General features: G+C 41.4%; 1 protein-coding gene across 1 annotated transcript in view; it reads left to right on the top strand.

Moving 5' to 3' along the window:
• RASA3 (RAS p21 protein activator 3) overlaps window positions 1–18,900 on the top strand; it is a 132,120-nt gene that overhangs the window by 43,085 nt on the left and 70,135 nt on the right. Inside the window, exons 3-4 of the mRNA XM_086770058.1 lie at window positions 6,195–6,298; window positions 18,596–18,690. Of these exons, the coding sequence (XP_086626184.1) occupies window positions 6,195–6,298; window positions 18,596–18,690 (199 nt within the window). The remainder of the gene's footprint in view (window positions 1–6,194; window positions 6,299–18,595; window positions 18,691–18,900) is intronic.

Consider the following 18,900-nt stretch of genomic DNA (forward strand, 5'->3'; position numbering starts at 1 on the left):
TGTTATTTTTAAATTTTAGGCTTGCTTAAACCCTTTATTTTCCTGTGTTTGGAGTTTGTGGCTGCATAGCTAAACTTCTCTCTTGTTCCGATAACATCTTGGATGCAGGCCACTTCTCAAATTTTAAACACAAAGTTGTTTCCCTCAGTTGGAGTGTCGCCAAAATTAGCTGTTGCATCTGAGTTAGATCCATGAGCTACTTCCATATTCTTGTGTTACGAGCTCACCTCCTTGAAATAAGAGCTTTCTCCAGCCTGGAGACCTTAAGTAAAGAGGCCTTGAGCTGGATGCTGTAGCATATTCTCCTGTCTACATGTTCTGTAGCTTTTTCTCCTGCGTGCTCCCAGCTCAATCCTTGGTGTGCTGTCTGCCCCAGGGCCAGCTGTCTTCTACACTCAGTTACATTTAACCATGGCTTGAATTCCTTGTTTCGATAGACTTCAATTCTGAAAACACCCCAAGCCTTTAAGGGAAAGGGCTAAGATGAGGATGGGTACAACTTCAGCCTGGTCAGGGGTGTTATTGAAGGCAAGGTCTGTGTGGTTGTGTAGGGAAGTAATACAGCTGGGAAGGCTGCCAGGAAGGGAAGCAAGACTTAATGGAAGAAGCAGAATTGAAGTGAGCCTTGAGACTCAAGGCAGGGTTCATGAATGGGAGCGTTTATGCACACAAAAAGCCACGCATGTGAGTAACAATTGTTGGTGTTGTAGACTGCTTTGAGTGATTAAAAAAAAAAATTAAATGCAACTGTAATGTGACTTCTGTTGTTTGCGTGTGTCATCTTACAGAATATTTTAGGAGGTGACTAGGGGCCAAACGGCTGCTGCTTAAAGTTATCATAATCCCTGTAAGCCTCGCTGAGCCAAACCAGCAACTGTCAAGTGAGGATGATAACTATAGCTAGTGTGTCTGTCTCTCTCTTCTGAGCATAGGGTTGAGAAAATGCACATTGCTTTATTTTTTCTCTGTAGTAGGAGTGGTTGTGGCTATAACACAGCACTGTCCATCTAGGTGTGTCTGCACAGTGACAGGAGGAAAAACTTGCTTAGGCTTGATGGATGCCTGGAAGACTACAGCCTGCACTCTGACAGTGGGCATAAGTGGTATGTTTGGATTTAGATGTTGCCTTGTGTGCCATATACTTCCTGCTGTGTGTCCTCTGCCAAATCTTTTCTTTGCTTCGCTCCCTTTACTTACGCTGCAAAGCATGGTATAAAATGTATTCGCCAAATAGAGGGAAAAGCTTAGTGGTAGAAACAAACAAGTGTACTTCTTTGTACAGACTGGTTTTGCTTCCAGCTCACAGGGCAATGTGAACTCTGGTCTTCAATTCATGCAGCAGGATGAATCCAGTATTTCTAAATGTTTTAAAATAGTCAGAGGATGTGGAGTTGTCTGTGGCATGTTAATAGTCCTTACTTTCAATCACAAAAGCAGTTTAAAAAAAAAAAATCCATACACAAAGAATTCTGGTTTGAGAGGTTTCATTATTATTCATCATGCAACTCTTCAACTTCATTCGCTGAAGTGCTGGTGCCAAAACAAAAACAAAACTGCTTTAGCAAATCCTAAGTATTGAGAAACAAGCATGAGGGTTTGCAACACAGCCTGAAACTAAATAAATGTTTCTACACTGAGGTTTATTTTATGAAGTCTCTTCCTCTCTGTTAATATTATTTGTGATTATTTCAGTAGATATCTGAAGGTATGGAATTAAAGTCGCAAGTGTGCCTCTGGAGTTTAGTAAAACATGTAAAAGTGAACAAATTTTGAACCTTTTCTAGGGGAAGAAGTTCCCATTCGTCATGGTTGAAATGAGGATTCTCTTCCTTATTTGCTTTCTTTCCACTTGATCTACACAGTAACTTGTTTCCCTTCTCCTTCCTGTCTCCTCCTGAAAATATCCATTGCCAAAACACACTTTAGAAGATTTTCAAAAACAGGTACCTTGAAATGGGAAGGGCTCTACGTGAGTGAAACAATACCTAGAGGGAACTTTTTGGTTTTGATTTCCTGGTAGTCCTGCTCCTGTGAGCATTCAGAACAAGCAAGTTTTTGGTGAGGTGAGAGTATGCCTGAAGATTCAAATTGATTGCGCTATTCTTTATGCTTTTGCTTGACTTTTTTTTGGTGGCGTGTGTCTCTTCTGTCACGACAGTTGTGGAAGCATCTTAAGGAAAGTGCCCTGAGGATCGGTTGCTGTATGTGTTGGTGGCAGGGGCTGTAGAAAAGCTGTGCGGTAAGAGGGCCCCGCACTTCCTGAGAAAAGAGCTGCTGAGGTAGAGCTCCCTGCCTTCAGAGCATGGCAAGGTGACGGGTACGTACTGGAAAAGAGATGAGAAAGGGGTGTGAAGTGAGGGTGTGTGGAGTAGAAGGCTACAGAGTCAGGCCTTTGTGTGCCCAAGAGCTTGGAGCAAAATTGTAAAAATTGGTACAGGTCTCTGTAGTTTCTAATCCGGTCAGGAAAACAAGAGACAGTGACTTAGGAACAAGACTCATTTCATAATTAAGTAGCAGCTGATGCCTGAACTGCTGGTTTTCTTATTGCTACGATAGCAAAACTAAAAAGAAATTAGGGAAACTGTTGTAAATTTAGTAGTCTTTATTGAAGAAGCTGGGTTTGAAAACACTTTTATATTCAGCTTGGAAAGAGCTGAATTGCATTTACAGTGGAGGGTCCTCTGTCCTATGTGAGATACTGCTTTCAGCAGTTATATTCTGTCACTTGTTTCAAGTTCAGAAGAAACTGAAATAATGACAACACTGGTCTTGTCCATGCCCTTCTGTTGTGACCATACTGATCTGCAGCCCATGTTGGAAGATTGGGGCAGGGGAGGCCTCGTTATTTCTCCTCCTCTTCGAATGGTTAAAATATCTCCTGAGCATAGAGTTGGTTAATCTACCAGGAAAGCTTAACTCAAAACCTGGAAGCTGAATCTGAACTCACTTGGTTCTGAAAGATTCCTGAGTTTTCAGCCAGGCTAGCTCTAGTATTTGTTTTGGAGGATCTTGTCAGACTCCTGAGGGCTGTGTAGGCAGATGCTGCTGCTTTTTATTAATTGCTATGTCAAAATAAAAGTACTCACTGAAGCCCCATCAGACTAATTCTGGCTTTTAGGAGAGAGGAGGGGGCACTGAGGGCCAGATTTAGCTGTTCTTTTGGAAAAGCCATTCTGGAGCCCTGGGGCTCACGCTCAAGTTAAGTTAGCTTGGGAAACAAATCATGGGGTTTGACTGCTGCGACCTCCTGCTCTTCAGGTCTGAGTGGGAGACAAAGCAAGTACTGTTCTGAAGAGATACATGGAAGAAAAGCACACATTTAAGTGGAAGCTGGAAGCATTTGCGTGGTTGCTTCTGATCCTCTCAGAAGATACTGTTTCTGCAGACCTACACAAGACTGGGGCGGGAGGATATCAGATTTATCTTGATGTATATCCTTACAGTTAAAACTTTGTTGGCTAATTATTTGGCACAGAGCGAGTGCATTTGTGTTGGAAATCTGCTTGCTTCTATTAATTAAGAACACAGTGCACCTCAGGGGTGCTACCCGAGTGATGAGAGGTTGTGAATCTACAAGGGGTACAAGATCTGGAACAAGGAAAGCCAAGAGCAAAACAAAGCTTTTTTTTTTTTTTTTTTTTTTTTTTCTTCTTCTCAGCAGCGGCCGCAAATGATGTATCTGTGAAGAGTGCTAGCTAGCAGGTGCTGCTCACGCTAATAAGCCTTTTGCCAAAAAGTAGTGACCAGATGTGGTCCCTGCATGGCTATGTCAGCCTTCACAGCATTTCTTCTGTTAATCAGTCTTTTTCTGATGCCATGTATTAGGCTAGATGCTTCCTGTTGACCACTCTGATTTTCTGAATCTCGTGTTTGTTTTGCTGTGGTGTGGACTTAGTTATCTTCTGCCTCTGACCACCACCACTGACAAACATTAATAAGGGACTTTGCAAAGGCTCCAGCTGTTGTCTCTTCCCTACTCTTTCCAGTATACTGAGGCTTTGCTCATATTCTTGATAGAGAATTTGGGTATATAATCCACAGTTCATCAAGTATAATTTCATTCTAAGGTCATTAATGAGTAAATTAATCTGTCATGTTCTTCCGGTAGAAAGGACAATTTTATGGCTGGATGGAGCATTAGGGCTTGAACGATGCAAGTGTTTTTGCATGTATAAAGCACTAGATATTCGGGCTATGTTTATGCATTTATGCAGGGCCCTTGGGTTAAGCCTGTGCGTGCAAACTTGCACCAAGTGATATGCACAGGAGACCCTTGGGGCTACCAGCAGAAATATGGCTGCTGGGACAGTCACGTAGTTCACCGTTTGGTAGAAGCTGCTTGTACCAAAGGACTCGGTATTTTGTGCCTGAATTGGCTGTTGAATTCTCGAGTCCAAATAAAACCTCTTGGAGCAGAATGAGTGAAGAGGACATAACTGAGGGTGCTGAATCAGATGGGGTAGTTGGAACAAACAATCAAACCAGCTGCCATTTCCAGCTGTTATTTTCTCCCCTGCCTTTGCACTAGGGATGATTGAGTGGGGCTCATGCTGGTTGGTGTAACTTATGGCTGAATGCATTTATTTCAAGGAGTGGGAAACAGTTTCAGTGGTGGAAGTTTAACCTGTGGGTATGCCTTGCGCTTCGTTGTTTATCCGTGTTCTTCCACCTGGCTGGTGGAATAGTGACTTAAAGAATGTTTTTACTGAGTATTGAGTGATGTCTCTGGACTTAATGAAATTAATGTGGCATGTTCCCTTCAAACACAGAGTGGTTAGCTAATTTGCAGTGCCTGTGTGTTTTGAGTGACATTTGTCAGTTAGCTCTTGAGGGAATGTGACAGTTCTGGGGGGAGTGTATTTTGACTGTAGGCAGAAATACAAGCAAAAGTATACGGTGATGTAAATATCCTGAAAGAAGTCAAGGGAATGACGTCTCCTGACAAAATCCTGAAAAATTGAAAGCTAATGCAAGGAACTATTAATAACTTTTGGATATCTGACTTTCTATCATAAAAAGCCTTTCATAACGATTAAAGCTACAGCATGATTCTGTCTCCCATTTTTGTGCTTAGCCAAGACAATAAGGAGGGCCCTGTTTAAAGGGGGAAGAAAAAAACCTGCTGGCTTTTGGCCTGTTGGAATTAGATTTATTTTTAAGTCTACATCTGCAGTGCTTGCTGTATTTGTCCATATGACTCAAATTGCTTTCACCCATTTAGATCTACTGAAGCATGAGTGACTTGGAATGAAAAATCTGTGTAAAATGGTAGAGCTGTCAATGAATAAGTAATGTTGATATATGCTTATAGTTCTTAGGAGGAAATCCTTAACTATATAATTGGATAGAGAGAAACTGAAAGGGTTGCTGTTAGGTGTCTGAGGTAGTTGGGGTTTTTTTTTCCATTTAAATTGATAGGATCCAAAGAAAGCCCCTTAAGTCTCTAAAGAGCTTTTCATGCTGAGACAGTATTTTTTAAAAATATGGTCTTACTGTAAAAGAACATATTCTATACAATTCCAGTAAGCAAAAATAGGCAGATATGCAGCACTATCAGGTAACAAGCGTTGTGCCAGCTCCAAGGCGTAGTTACCATCAGTTGTCTGAATCTGACTTTAAGAAAGAAACTTTGCAGGGGATGAGAAAAGAGGCAATGGCTGTAGGCATTCTACTTTAAATAAACAAAATAATTTAATAAATAAATAAAATTTAAGAATATATATATATGCTGTGAACCACATATTTTGCTCATCTTGTTGATGTGTATGCTTTTGTAATCTCTGTCGTAATGATCTATTGTAAGCATAGTGTGGCAACAGGGGCCTCTCTCCACCCTTCAAGACACTGTGTTAACAAATAATGTAATCCCAGCCCTCTTTATTTAGGGACACTTTTTTTCCTGATTAAAAAAAAGTATCTTTTTTTTTGTGTGTGTGTGTGTTTTTTTTTTTTTTTTTTTTTTTTTTTTCACATTAAGAAATCTTGTTCTGTGGGCATTTAAGATAGTTGGGAACAGTCAAAGTGGAACAGTGCTTGAAGGTGCACACATTAATGCATGGGAAAGACCGTCACAGTCCAGGGTGGTGTTCTGGGTATGAAGTATAAAGACACTGGCTCCTCCAGGATACCAACACTAATTTCTTTTTTCTTGTTTATGTGTATGTGTTTGTGGTTGTGTTTTTGTTTTTACCCAGCCCCTTCTATGGAGAAGACTTTTACTGTGAAATTCCTCGGACCTTTCGCCATCTGTCGTTTTATATTTTTGACAGAGATGTTTTTCGAAGGGATTCCATCATAGGTATGTGTTTGTAAGTTATTATTTTCTTTACAGCTTACTTCTCTTGGATTTTAACTGTTGGGTCTTATGTAGTCGTATGAGTTGAGGTCTTGATAGGACTGACAATGACAGTGGTAAGTACTGCTCAGTATTGTCCTTCTTTGTCAAGTTACAAAAATGCCTTCAGTTATGTATTATAAAAAGGCTGGGAGATAAATGCTGTCTGTTTATTATAATAAATGCAGATAGAACTGAAATAGGCATTAAAGCACAGTCTAAATGTTAGCAACATCACTTATTATTGCTTTTTTTTTTTTTTTGTTTCCCCTAAATGCAAGGCCTTTAGTCTTGCAGTTTTCCAGAGCTCATTACACTTACCTGCATGCAGTGTTGTTAAACTATGACAACCTTAATGACATGCAGAGTAATAGCTACTGGTCATAGATACCCACGGTACAATGATGACAGAATTTTGTAGAGAGTATTAGGGCAAGCTGTTGCCTACAGAATAGCTCTGTAAGACTTCCAGTGCCTGTTTGACATGTGCAAGACCTCTGCTTTTCCAGATATTATTTCCTGTTTGTTTCACCTGCAGCAAATTGCATGACACTCTGTTTATCTTTTCAGGAATAAAAATCTTGTAAAAGTCTAGTCGTTATTGAGAGGAATAGTTTCCACTTTGTCATTTCAGCTGTTGGGATTTTTTTCAGTTTTTCATCTCTTACTTTTGAAATAAGTCATGTATAACTACTGTTTTTCTAATGCCAGCGTAACATGACTGTAGCTGTCAGAGGTGTGTATGTCTTTACAGAGCTTGTGGTGAGGAAGCTATCTGTTTAGCAACAGTTTGTATAATGCTGTAAAATGCATTATGTTAAATGTACATTGAACTAGTTTATTGTGCAGTCACTAGCTTTTTCTTTAATTAATGTTTTACATTTTACATATGACCTAGGAAACTGGGTTGTCATTCTCTCAGTTCCAAACTGAGCTCATGTGTGTACAGCATCCAGCAATCCAGCACCTGGGGAGGAGGGGGTCAGGTTCTGATTTTTGAGAGAGCTTTTGGAAAGCTTTTTGGTCTTTCTGTTCTCCAGTTTCCCTTTGTAATATTAAAGTAATGCCTCATTTCTTTCAAATGATGAGTTTTTCATTGTTGAAATTACCTAATCTGATCTCCTATGTGTCACTGGTTTCTGCAACTGCAGTGACCCATGAACAGGCCACAAACTGGGACTTTTCTTGCTCAGGGCTTTACTCTCTCTCTTGGAACAAGGATCTCTGCTTGACCCAAGCCAGGCTCATGAAATTGCAGATAGAACAGTGCAAATTTTTTCCTTTTCTCCATGTTTCCTAAGTTTCTGTTTTAGTAATTAAAGCAGAAACTTAGGAAAGTCCCCGCTGACATTGGAGGGGAATTTTTCAGGAGCTGCTGGAGTAATCTTGTCTTAAAGGTGCTGGGAGCAGTTTGTGAAAAGAAGGACTTGCAGAAGAGGCAAAGAGACTTTTGTTTGGATACTTGAAAGATTGATACCTCTTCAGGAATCGTCAGTGTTTACTTTTGTATGCGTTGCAGAACCTGTAGGTAGGCAGACTGGTGTGTTACTACACTGATGTAGCACTAGAAGTCAAAACTCCGGTGTTACCTGTCTACGTTGAGATTTTACAGTGCATATTGGCTGTTGCAGTCTGAATCTTCCCCTCTGTTCCCCTCCCTCCTTATCACAGCCATATTTTAAAGAGCATTTCAAAGATGCGAAAGTGCGATAAATGGCAATGGAGAGAAGAAGGAAATCCGGAATGGCTGTCACTCTGATACTAACTTTGATAAAGTTCTGCTTGTGATGGGAAAATTTTCTTGAAAGAGAACAGTGCTCTGGAGTAACTGTATGTGGTTATTTTCAGTAGTTCCTATTGAACAGGAGTCAGCAGCAGTGAAGCTAAGCAGTGGAGTCTTTTTGAGAAAGGGAACTTTTTCATTGGAAATCTGTAATATTTAAAAAGGAATAGCTGCTATATGTGTATCTTCAACTCAGTCTTACGAGACCTTTTCTTGAAAAGGTTTGGAAGAGAAAACTGAAAAAGTTTGGTCAGAGTAATGCTAGAATAAGCCCTTTTCCACTGAACCACCAAATTCTGCAAGTAGGGGCCTTTTGTTTAGGTTACTGGGAAGGATGGAGGGAAGAGGATGCCATCCAGAGGGACCTTGACAGGCTTGAGAGCTGGGGCTGTGCAAGCCCTGTGAAGTTCAACAAGGCCAAGTGCAAGGGTCCTGCACATGGGTTGAGGTAATTCTAAACACAAATACAGGCTGAGTGAAGAATGGGTTGAGAGCAGCCCTGAGGAGAAGGACTTGGGGATGTTGGTTGATGAGAAGAGCAACTCAGCATCAGCTGTCAATGTGTGCTTGCAGCCCAGAAGGTCAACCGCATCCTGGGCTGCATCAAAAGAAGCATGGCCAGCAGGTCAAGGGAGGTGATTCTGCCCCTCTACTCTGCTTTTGTGAGACCCTACCTGGACTACTGCATCCAGCTCTGGAGCCCCCAATGTAAGAAGGATGTGGACCTGCTGGAGTCCAGAGGAGGGCCATGAAGATGATCGGAGGGCTGGAGCACCTCTCCTGCGAGGACAGGCTGAGATAGTTGGGGTTGTTCAGCCTGGAGAAGAGAAGGCTCCAGGGAGACCTTATAGTGGCCTTCAGTACCTAAAGGGGGCCTAACAAGAAAGCTGGAGAGGGACTTTTGACAGGGGCACATAGTGATAGGTCAGGGGGTTAATGGCTTTAAAATGGAAGAGGGTAGATTTAGATTAGATGTAAGGAAATAAATTTTTTACGGTGAAGGTGGTGAGGCACTGGAACAAGTTGCCCAGAGAGGTGGTGGAGGCCCCATCCCTGGAAATGTTCAAGGCCAGGCTGGATGAGGCTCTGAGCAACCTGTATAGTGGAAGGTGTCCCTACCCATGGCAGGGGGATTGGAACTAGATGATCTTTAAGGTTGCTTCCAACCCAAGCCATTCTGTGATTCTATGATACAGGGAGCGGTTGTTATATTATACCATTATGAGACACTTCTGCTGAAAAAAATGTGGTTACCCATGCTCATCCAGCAATGAAGTTTCTCAGAGAAGGGAGTTGGGGATTGTGTCGTCCATCCAGGGAGACTAATTTTAAGTTCAACTATTACGAGCTTGTGAATTTGCTGGTGTTTTCTGTGTGATCTAGTATGTTTAAAATATCTGTTTGCATTGTTTGTGTGGCTGGTTTTGAGGGAGTTTCGAGACTGAGAGAGAACACAGAGTGCATGTGTGTGAAAACGGTGAGAATTTGGCAAGTAGTTGTTTTTTGAAGATTGTTGGCTAACAGAGTTCCTCTTGAATCACTATGTAGTATTGCCAGAAATTTCTGTTGATGTTATAATATTGATTTCCCGGGTGACTGGAGCTCAGAGTAGACATGCTTTTATTTATTCAAATATGAAGTACAAGTTTTTGTGATTGTAAATTCTTGTAACATCCAAAATGCAACTGTATGTGTGACAGATGAAAATGCTCAAGCCACTAAAAGCAGAAGAAGTTGGGGCAAGAAAATGAAAAACCATAACCCCTGAAACCTCTGACAGAAACTTCCGAGGAGAACCAAACAAATTCAGAAACTGGAACTCATGTGTAGCAGATACGTTTTGGAACATGCTGTAGTGTTTTGGCATACAGGATGGGAGGATTGTGCAGATAAAGATATCTTTGAGTTTGCATGTTTGTTTGTTTACATTTGCATTTTCATAATCGTAATTTGCAAAGTCATGTAGGATTTTGTTAGCTAAACCAGATACAACTCGTGAACAACTGTGTCTAGGAAGAATCTTGGATGCTGGTTCAAATGCAAATATAATGAAGAAAATGTAGACCTCAGTGGATCTGAAATATGATTTTTTTTTTTTTTATAAAATGTAGCAAATACTGTGGAAATAAACTAGTCTTAAGTTGTTTAATTGATATTGTGTGTCTTGACTGTTACTGGCTAGAGTTTATATACTGATTTATGTATGTTGAGAAGCTTTGAGTAGGAAATGTACTAGTGAAAGTAATTTAAAATTAGATTTGTTTTTCTGTTTCCAAGTGATCAAATAGGAGTAGTAGGCCAACTTGATGGAACATGTGTCTGTATAATACATAGGATGGCTATTTCCATCTATTTGTTACAATGAGAAAGGCATTGAGGAGATAGGGTTAACTTGAAAAACTGTCAGTTGGTACCGCTCCAGTAGTAATGGGGGAAAAAAGATGTGTCTGGCTGCATGCAGTAGGAGGAGCATTAGGGTAGTAGTGCTGCTAAATAAGGCAAATGTAAATACGTGTTCTTTAATGATTATGTTTTGATATTTAGTTTTCAGCTTTTTGGAAACATTGAATGAGGCAAGCTGTGCCAATGCAATGGGACGGAAGGCTTTTCTCAGCATTTAGTAATTGAGCTAGGTTTAGTGAAGAAAACCATCTCCACGATATGCCCTGAGCTGGTGTTCTCCTGGGCATGCAATGAACAGTTCAGGCTGCCAGACTGTGACACAGATCAGTTAAAAACAGGAAATGTGCCACACCGAGAAATTTAACGCTGTGCTGAGAGAATAGTTAATATCATAAGCTCTTCAGGTGACAAGTATACAATTATTTGTTCTCTAATTAAATCACAAATCACATGTTTGTTTCCCCCCCAGGACTTTATTTGTTTTGGTAACAGATGCATGTAACTGACTTGCTAACATCTGTGTTAAGCAGGAACCTGAACAGAACAAAATGCACCCCCTGTGAAGATCTGAGGGGAAGAAGTAAATTCACTGTATCAAATCTTGGCCCCCATTACTGCATTGGGGAGTCAGAACTTTCTTCTGTAAGTTTGTGGTACTCCTGACTGAGGAGGAGGCTTGGTTGCTGTGTTGATGGGGATGGAATGGTACTGAGTAACGCAGAGATGTGAAATGCCTGAGCCCTTCAATGAAGGGGCAGAAGGGCAGTGAGGAGATGAGCAAGTGTTCTGTTAATCAGGTGTGTTCTACAACAAATTGAAACTCTTGTGGCCATTGTATCCTGGCAGGTTGTAACTGTCTTCCTGCTTAATGCTAGATGAGCTGAAGCAAAGTAAGGCAATAAAACAAATTTGCCTTCGGAGGTAATTAAACTAAGCAGCTCTGGACTAAAGTAGATGAAACCAAGTCATACCTTGTGGACACTCTCATAGAATGAAAACACCCTGGAATTGCAAGTTTGAGGTGACTGTGCCTTTGTTAATGACTACTTCCAAAGCTGAGGAGGTGTGTTTTTAGAGTTGCTGCCGTTTGTTAGCAGACATCCAAGCAAACCATCTGCCATTATTAGGTAATTGTTGCCAAATGTAGCGGAAGCATCACATTTTGATTGTTTTATTGGTTTAAAAGAAAAATTGAAAAAGAATCATCCCTGTTAAACTATGTTTCTTGCTAGCTAGCTGTAGGAAAGATCTTCCAATACGATGTGAAGCAGAGATTAAGATTTTAATAGAAAAGGGAGTTCCTGTCTCCTTCACCCCAACCATGGCTTAGGCAGCAGTCACAGCTTGGTTTACTGTTTCCGTGATGTACTGTGGGATGACATGTGAATAATAGCTACTCACTATGGTATAAATATAGCTACTAATGAAATAAAGGAAACAGATGACTCTGTCCCACAATGACAAGTCTCGAAGCTATAAACTAGAATTATCCTGAGAAGATTCTCTACAGTTACATAGAAAGCCTAAAATAAATACTTTCTGCATAGAATAAATTGTTAGGATGCACTCGGAATATCTTTTAGCATAACAGATGGTCACAAAAGCAGGAAAACAAAGTTGAGCTTTCAAAAATACGTATTTTTCCTTTTTCCTCCTACAAGTACACATACTATAAACAAAACTGCTGAGCATAATTTGCCAGAACCTCGACTGTCCTTTTGTGCAACCCTCCTCCTTACCAAATGACAGTGTTAATACAATCTGTATTTGGAATATCGCCATAGATCCATCCTCCCAGTGTACTTCGGACTGCTAGAGTTTGAGCTGGGCTTTCTCTGCTTTCTACAGTACTTGACTTATCTCAGCACTAGCAGATGTTAAGCGATCTTCGGCTGGTTTATGCCTTGCTTGAACTAAGCAAAGACTGAGACTGTGAAGAAGATGCAGTAGCAGAGGCTTCTGGTGGCAACACCTGGAAGGGGCCGGTGATGGAGGGGGATAAAGGAGGTGGTTGTTCAGTGCAGGCAGCATGCTCGGGGTCTTGATCCCTACTGTAAGGCAGACAACAGTGACTGCAAGTGTAGATTTTAGGACTGCTCTTCCATTGCAACCAGCCATGGTATGATACCTTTCTCAAATGTATGGACATTTTAAGAGCCCAGAGAGCAGCTGGCAGAGGATTGGTACCAGAGATGTGGTAGGGTAGGGTGGGTTTTTTTTTGTTGTTGTGTGGGTTTTTTTTGTTGTTTTTTTTTTTTTTTTTTTAACATGAAGGGAGAGTAGAAATAGCAATGTAAGCCAGACAAGATCTTTACGGTTGTGGCTAGCAAAACTACTCTGATAGAGGATAGTCCATACAGTGCTGCAGCTTGCTGCTTTTAAGGATAGAAGCTATATCTTATCCACAGCCTACTTTTCTCTGCCTTATTATCCAAGATTTATCCAAGATGCTGAGTTCCACGAAGGAAAAAAATGGGTTTCATAAGTTATATTCTTACTGTATTTGGACTAGTTATTAAAAACTGTAAAAAAACCAAACAAAATTGGGGTAATGAATATAGTACACATCAGTACTCTGTGTAGAATGCATTGCTGATGTGCTGGAAGTGTTCTGCCGTTGTTGCCTCTAATTCTTACCCATGGTAGCAGATGGACTAGTAGTGCTTGTGGTTCATGGTGCACTGCACAGGAGCCAGGAGGGAGCCGTTCTGCTGCTTCTAAGGCTCCGAAGCCTTATGTTGCCCCTAATTCTCATCCTTATCTTTGTAATCCTTAAGTACAGAGATTGCTTGTTTCAATCTTTTTCTGTGTTATGGGAGGGATGAGTGAGTTTGTGCTGCTCTTGAGCAAGGCAGGCATCTAGCCCTTTTGTTCTTGCAAAATTTCTGTACTTTTATTTCGTGACAAATAACCTTTTATATAGGAAATCATAAAATTCCAGGTAGTCTGGAACAGTAGCAGTGCTTCCTGGTTGGAGATTAAGATAACTAAAGTTTCATAACGTTTTCTCAGCCTAAAACATTGATTAAAATCAATTCTGGTTTGTCCTTAGTCTTTCCAGCTATTGAAAGTTGACTCTCCTTGTGCACCTTCATATCAGTTATTTTAAATGAATTTGCTGATATTGTGTGTCTGTGCACTTAATATACTAGATGGAGCAACTTCTGAACTAGATTCCAGGTCCTCTTACTGCCTAATATTGCAGCACACAGGAGGTAAAGTAGTCTCTGCTTAGAGCAGAATTAATAGAAGATTGAATTAATTAGGCATGTGGGGCCTTTTAACATGTGACTCAGACCTAACCCTTTCCTATAAATTAACTATACTGCAGTCGGTGTTAATGGAGGATGTTTTATTAAAACCACTATATTATATTGCTTCTGCTCACTTGGCAGCAGTCTGCAAAGTTCTGTGGCTTTCACTGTGCAAGTATTCCAAGATAAAGGTAACTTGAAGGTACAAGAGCTCCTGGAATGCTCTGATTTTAGGTTCTCTAAAGATTGTTTTTCAGGTAAAGCCTCATGCCCTTTTAAAATGACAAACTCCTGTCCTATTGATCTCTTGACTTCTTTTTCGTTAAAGGAGTATATCTTCTACTAGTCTAGCATCTGACATAAATATTCATGTATCTCAGCTGCGAGGTAAACCCTCTGCAAACTGGCAAGTGAGTATTAAAACATGAGGTCTAATCCTCAAACTAGTACCTAATCTTTTTTGTCACCAACAGGTAATCCAGAGAGTAGGTAGTTGTGACTGGATGGAGAATGCCTGAGCCAAATTATCAACTCTGTTAGTCTTTGTGTGGAAGTGTTAGACCCTGAATTAACAAGCCCAGGCACAGCCAGGGAGAAGCTAATGGGCTGCATTGACTTGCCTTGCAAGAGCTTTTGAAACTCCAGTGAGGGATGGGCACTGCAGATAGGGTGTTTCCACAAACACTTTCCCAAGTGGTGTAGCCAGAAATCTCTACCTATCTGTGATGCATATTTCTGCTTTTGTGCCTAAATTATTGATCTTCCACAATCTCCTATCTTCTAGCTGGGTTAATGCTGAGTGGGGAAGCTGTAAAACGGGTCAGTTGAAACGATCTATGTGTTAAAAATGCCAACAACACCCACACATGACCCCTGAAACTTATTTCTTCCTCCCTTCTTCACCCCCAGAATGGTTATTTTCATTATTCGATGGTTTTTAGTTTGTATTAGTTTCCTCAACAGTTTCAGTACAGCATGCTGCAGGGACAGGGGTGCATGGGTGGGGAAAGTAGGAGGCTTTTAAATCAGTTTGCACCAGGGATTGTAAAGCGGAATTTGCACCCTTAAGACCATCCAGGCCCTAAGTAGTAGCTTCCTTTATCCGTGAACTGGCTGCGTGTTTGAAATAATAGTTTTTTGGTAGATTTGTTGTTGGTTTTTTTTTTTTTTCCCCTAAAGAGAGATTCACAGAAGGAAGGAGTCAAGTGTGACATGTCGCGTCTTTGTTTTGTACACAGGGCTTAGGATTTAAACGTGCTGGTGAAGATCTGTTCAGTCTGAACTGAGGACACATAGGGAGATTGCTGCCATACGGGTGAAAAACATAAGAGGAGTGTGTGGGGTTTCCCAGCCTGAGGTCCTGGTGAATGTCAGACTTCAGAAAGAAATTAGTTCAGATGAGAAGAATGCTTTTACCTCATTATTGCTGATCTTACTGCCGAGAATCTAACTTTTAAAAAGGTTTTGAAATTACACCTCGTACCGTTCAGCACGCTCTGCTGTTTCCTGCCTCCTCCCATACAGTGTCTAAAAGCTTAAACAGACCCAGATTCTCTGCAGCCTGGGGCGGCTCTGAGGAAACAGGCAGGAGTGGCTGGGTGCCTCAGGTGCAAGTTTTGGAGTCTTTCGCTGCTGCCTGGCAGCCACCCACGTCTTGAGAAAGAGCACGAGACAATGGGCTGGAGTTTGGGAGCGTGCTGAAGAACCACAAAGAGGAAAAGGTCCTGTAAATGAGTGGTGGTAAACCTTTCTGACCTCTTGTGGCAGGTTTATCTTCAAGGAGAATTGTAGGCCCTTATCATGTAGTGACAGGTCAAATGACAGCTGCCAAGAGCTTGTGATTATTGGCCTAGGTTTAACCTAGTTCTGGCCAGGCTAGAAGTTGTTGGAGCCAGGTCAGATGCAGGTCAGCTGGTGGCAGAGCAGTGACTATAGAGGAGGGCGGGACCTGACTGTGCTCAGCGCCTGCACTGTGCTGTACGCAGGCCTGGTGATGAGGAGGAGGAGTGTGAGTTGGGTGAGCACATGGACGTGGCCAATACAGACAAAGAGTTACAAACAGAAATTGTGCGAGGCACTTCTGAACACATGGAATTGTTTAGCAGGGCAGATCAAACAATCTGCCTTATCAGTAATACACCTTTGTATCTGTTCAGACTAGCCAAAGTATAAGCTCTTATTTTACTCTCCCTTCCTTCCTCCTCTGTGGTTTGTTTTTGTTTTTTTTTTTTTTTTCTTAGTAGATTTTTCTCCTTTGTGGATCATTTGGTATACAGTGAAAAACCCTGGATTCCAGCCAGGCCAGTCAATAAGTTTCACTCATTAATAAGACTTGCTTGTGTGCAGAGCAAACAGTGCTCTTCAAACAGTTTCCTAATCAAAACAGTTGTACCACCGTGTTAACCCTCGTGGAGCTGGAGGAACGTAGCATTGCTTCCAAACACTTGGTGCTGTGGTTATGACTGTGCGGTCAGACCCATCTCCGTGACCCTGCCGTCTTTGATGTTGGGAGCAGGGGAACTCCCTGACGGAAGAGGGGACGGTGATAGCACCATTTATGCTCCGCGCAGGTGTTGATGAAATCGTCTTTCAGTTTTCCACAAGGACATTGCCTGCAAGGGTGTTTACTGTGAATGAGACTGATGGAAAGATACAAGCGACGGGTGTTTGGGAAGTGCATGCTACGCTGCAGTCGGGTGGAGGATTTCTGCAAGAGATTAAAGGATATAGTGAGGATAGCAAGCAGTGAAAGTAAACAATTTCAGATGAGGTCCAAAGCAATTATTGGAAGGTCAGGCGTTTACTCTCTTAAAATGTTTTACAGAAACTAGGTTGCCCACAAACTGCTGTGGTTGAAGAATAAAAATAGAAGCTTTGAAAATACGCACCCATCCTTACACAGGTTCTCACCAGTGTAACTTGGTGTCCCTTGTTCAGTGCAGTTCAGATGTCTTATTTACACTTTCTGTCATATTATATTGTAGGTTTGTGTAATTTAATTACTGCTTTCCTAAGAAGTTTCAAGTCGCTTGCTCGCATGTCCAGTAAAGAGCCTGGTAATGAATCTGTCTCTCTAATCTCTGGTTTAATGTTTGCCAGGAGATGGATCTGGTAATCTCTAAAGGACGAGCAGGGGGAGGAGACCACTGAGAGCAGAATGAGCAAGACTTGGGAGTTACGGGTCAGCAGCTCTGTAAAACCTGGAGCAGAAACCCTGCTGGATACTGTGGAGGGCAGCTGTGGAAGGATGGCAGAGTAGTTTAGAAACTGGGACTGGAAATCTGGAAACTGTTACCAGAAACAACCCAAGGGTGACGGAAGAATGAAGCAGCAGCTGCCACACACTGAGTAGCTGAGCAAGCAGCCAAAGGAAAGGGCCAAAATTTGAGATTTGAGGGAACACTGGGTGTAATAACTTACTGCTGGGACTTGATTTCTGAAGGGAGAATACTTTTTGTTTGCCATTTTCATACTCTTTCATCGTGTGGAGATTATTTTTTTTTTTCTTGTAAATGTGTTCTGTTAACTTTTGCTGGGGTACTGTATTACTGGCCTCTGGCCAAACTGCTTGGGTTTGGGAAGCCTTGGAAATATCTCTCCCATTACAACTGTGTCCATCAGTGTATTTTATCTAATGGGGTTGGTTAAAGAAGGTCTGTGTTTCTGTAGAAAGCAGTGGTTGCAAACTGTATGCGAGCAACTCGCTCTAGCAGAGAAAGTCTGCTACCAAACCATGTTGCCAAAACCCAGCTTTCTCAAGCCTCATGAATGTCTCTCTGACTGTCCTGGATTCTTTCATTTCGAGCATGCTGCTTTGCTCAGTGCCTGAGGAACCACCCAGCCCAAAACTGCTTTCTGAGGATCATGTGCTCCTCAGGCATGCCGTGCTCTGCTTTGTATATACAAAGAAAGACGCCTGGTGAAAGCTTCATTGCCCCTCAGAGTGCTTTACATAATGCCCGAGAGAGACTGGGCCAAGATAAAAGTTTCAGCATTATATATATATATATATATATATATAAATATATATATATATATCAGCCCTTGGCATGCATGTACATTAGTTCACAACATGGAACTGGCTGCTATTGCCCTAACTACCAAACCACCTAATTTGATAGGGGTGAGAGGGTGTTAAAAACATGAGGGGCAAGTTCTGCTGTGGGGTGGGTTTTTTGCCTCTGTACAGTCAGAGGTAGTACTTGGGTGGCTCTGGGTTGCAGAATGCAAACTCTGCAAGATTTGAGTGAGGGAAGGAGGTAAACAGGGTCTAAAAATGCAGTTAGGGGGATTTGCTGTGACTTGACATCTCTAGTAGCTGCCCTTCTGCGAAAATATATAGTGAAAAGCCTTCTTCTGTAGCATTGTTAGCAATAACCCCCCCATACGTGGACATTTCTTTTGTGATTATTGAGCCAGACATCTGGCTCAAAAATCAGAAAACAGCCAGCTCCCCTCTCTCTGACAATTCTAGAGCTTTTTCTCATGCAGATTTAATTGTCATATCAAAGAAGTAACAGTGATACTTTTACTATAAGCATACTTAAAAGCTCATCCACAGACCCCAGTGCTTCAGTCTATTAGGTGAGTATGATGTTAAGAATTTAAGTCTTTCACAATACAAAGTGGAAAATGCTCCTCATCAGAAAGAATTATGTGCTGTGCAAAGTAGTATGCCCTGAAGAAGTCTTTCCTTGCTCTGAAGCCTTTCAAATAGGATAGTCCTTAAAACATTGTTTTAAAACTTGCTTTTGATGGAAATGTACTTTGGAGGAGCTATAGCATGTCTTAAACTGTACTTCTGGTTTGTTTTATTTCCAGGAAAGGTAGCTATACAGAAAGAAGATCTGCAGAAGTATCATAACAGAGACACCTGGTTTCAACTCCAGCATGTTGATGCTGATTCAGAAGTACAGGTGAGATTGTCTTGGCAAAGGAGTATTTGTAACAAGACCATGGGGGCTTTGTGGGTTCCTTGGTTCTAGGAGAGATGTGTTGCTTCCCTACAAAAAGGAAGCAGTGCTCATTAGTATGGTTTAGATTTCAGTGATATTTGCATCTTTGTGTAGGGTGAATTACAAGTGTGCGTAAATCAATAGGGCCAGGATTCTACAGAAATAATAAAA

This window comes from Chlamydotis macqueenii, chromosome 1 (genome assembly GCF_036417535.1).
Source record: "Chlamydotis macqueenii isolate bChlMac1 chromosome 1, bChlMac1.mat, whole genome shotgun sequence".
Lineage (NCBI taxonomy): Eukaryota > Metazoa > Chordata > Aves > Otidiformes > Otididae > Chlamydotis > Chlamydotis macqueenii.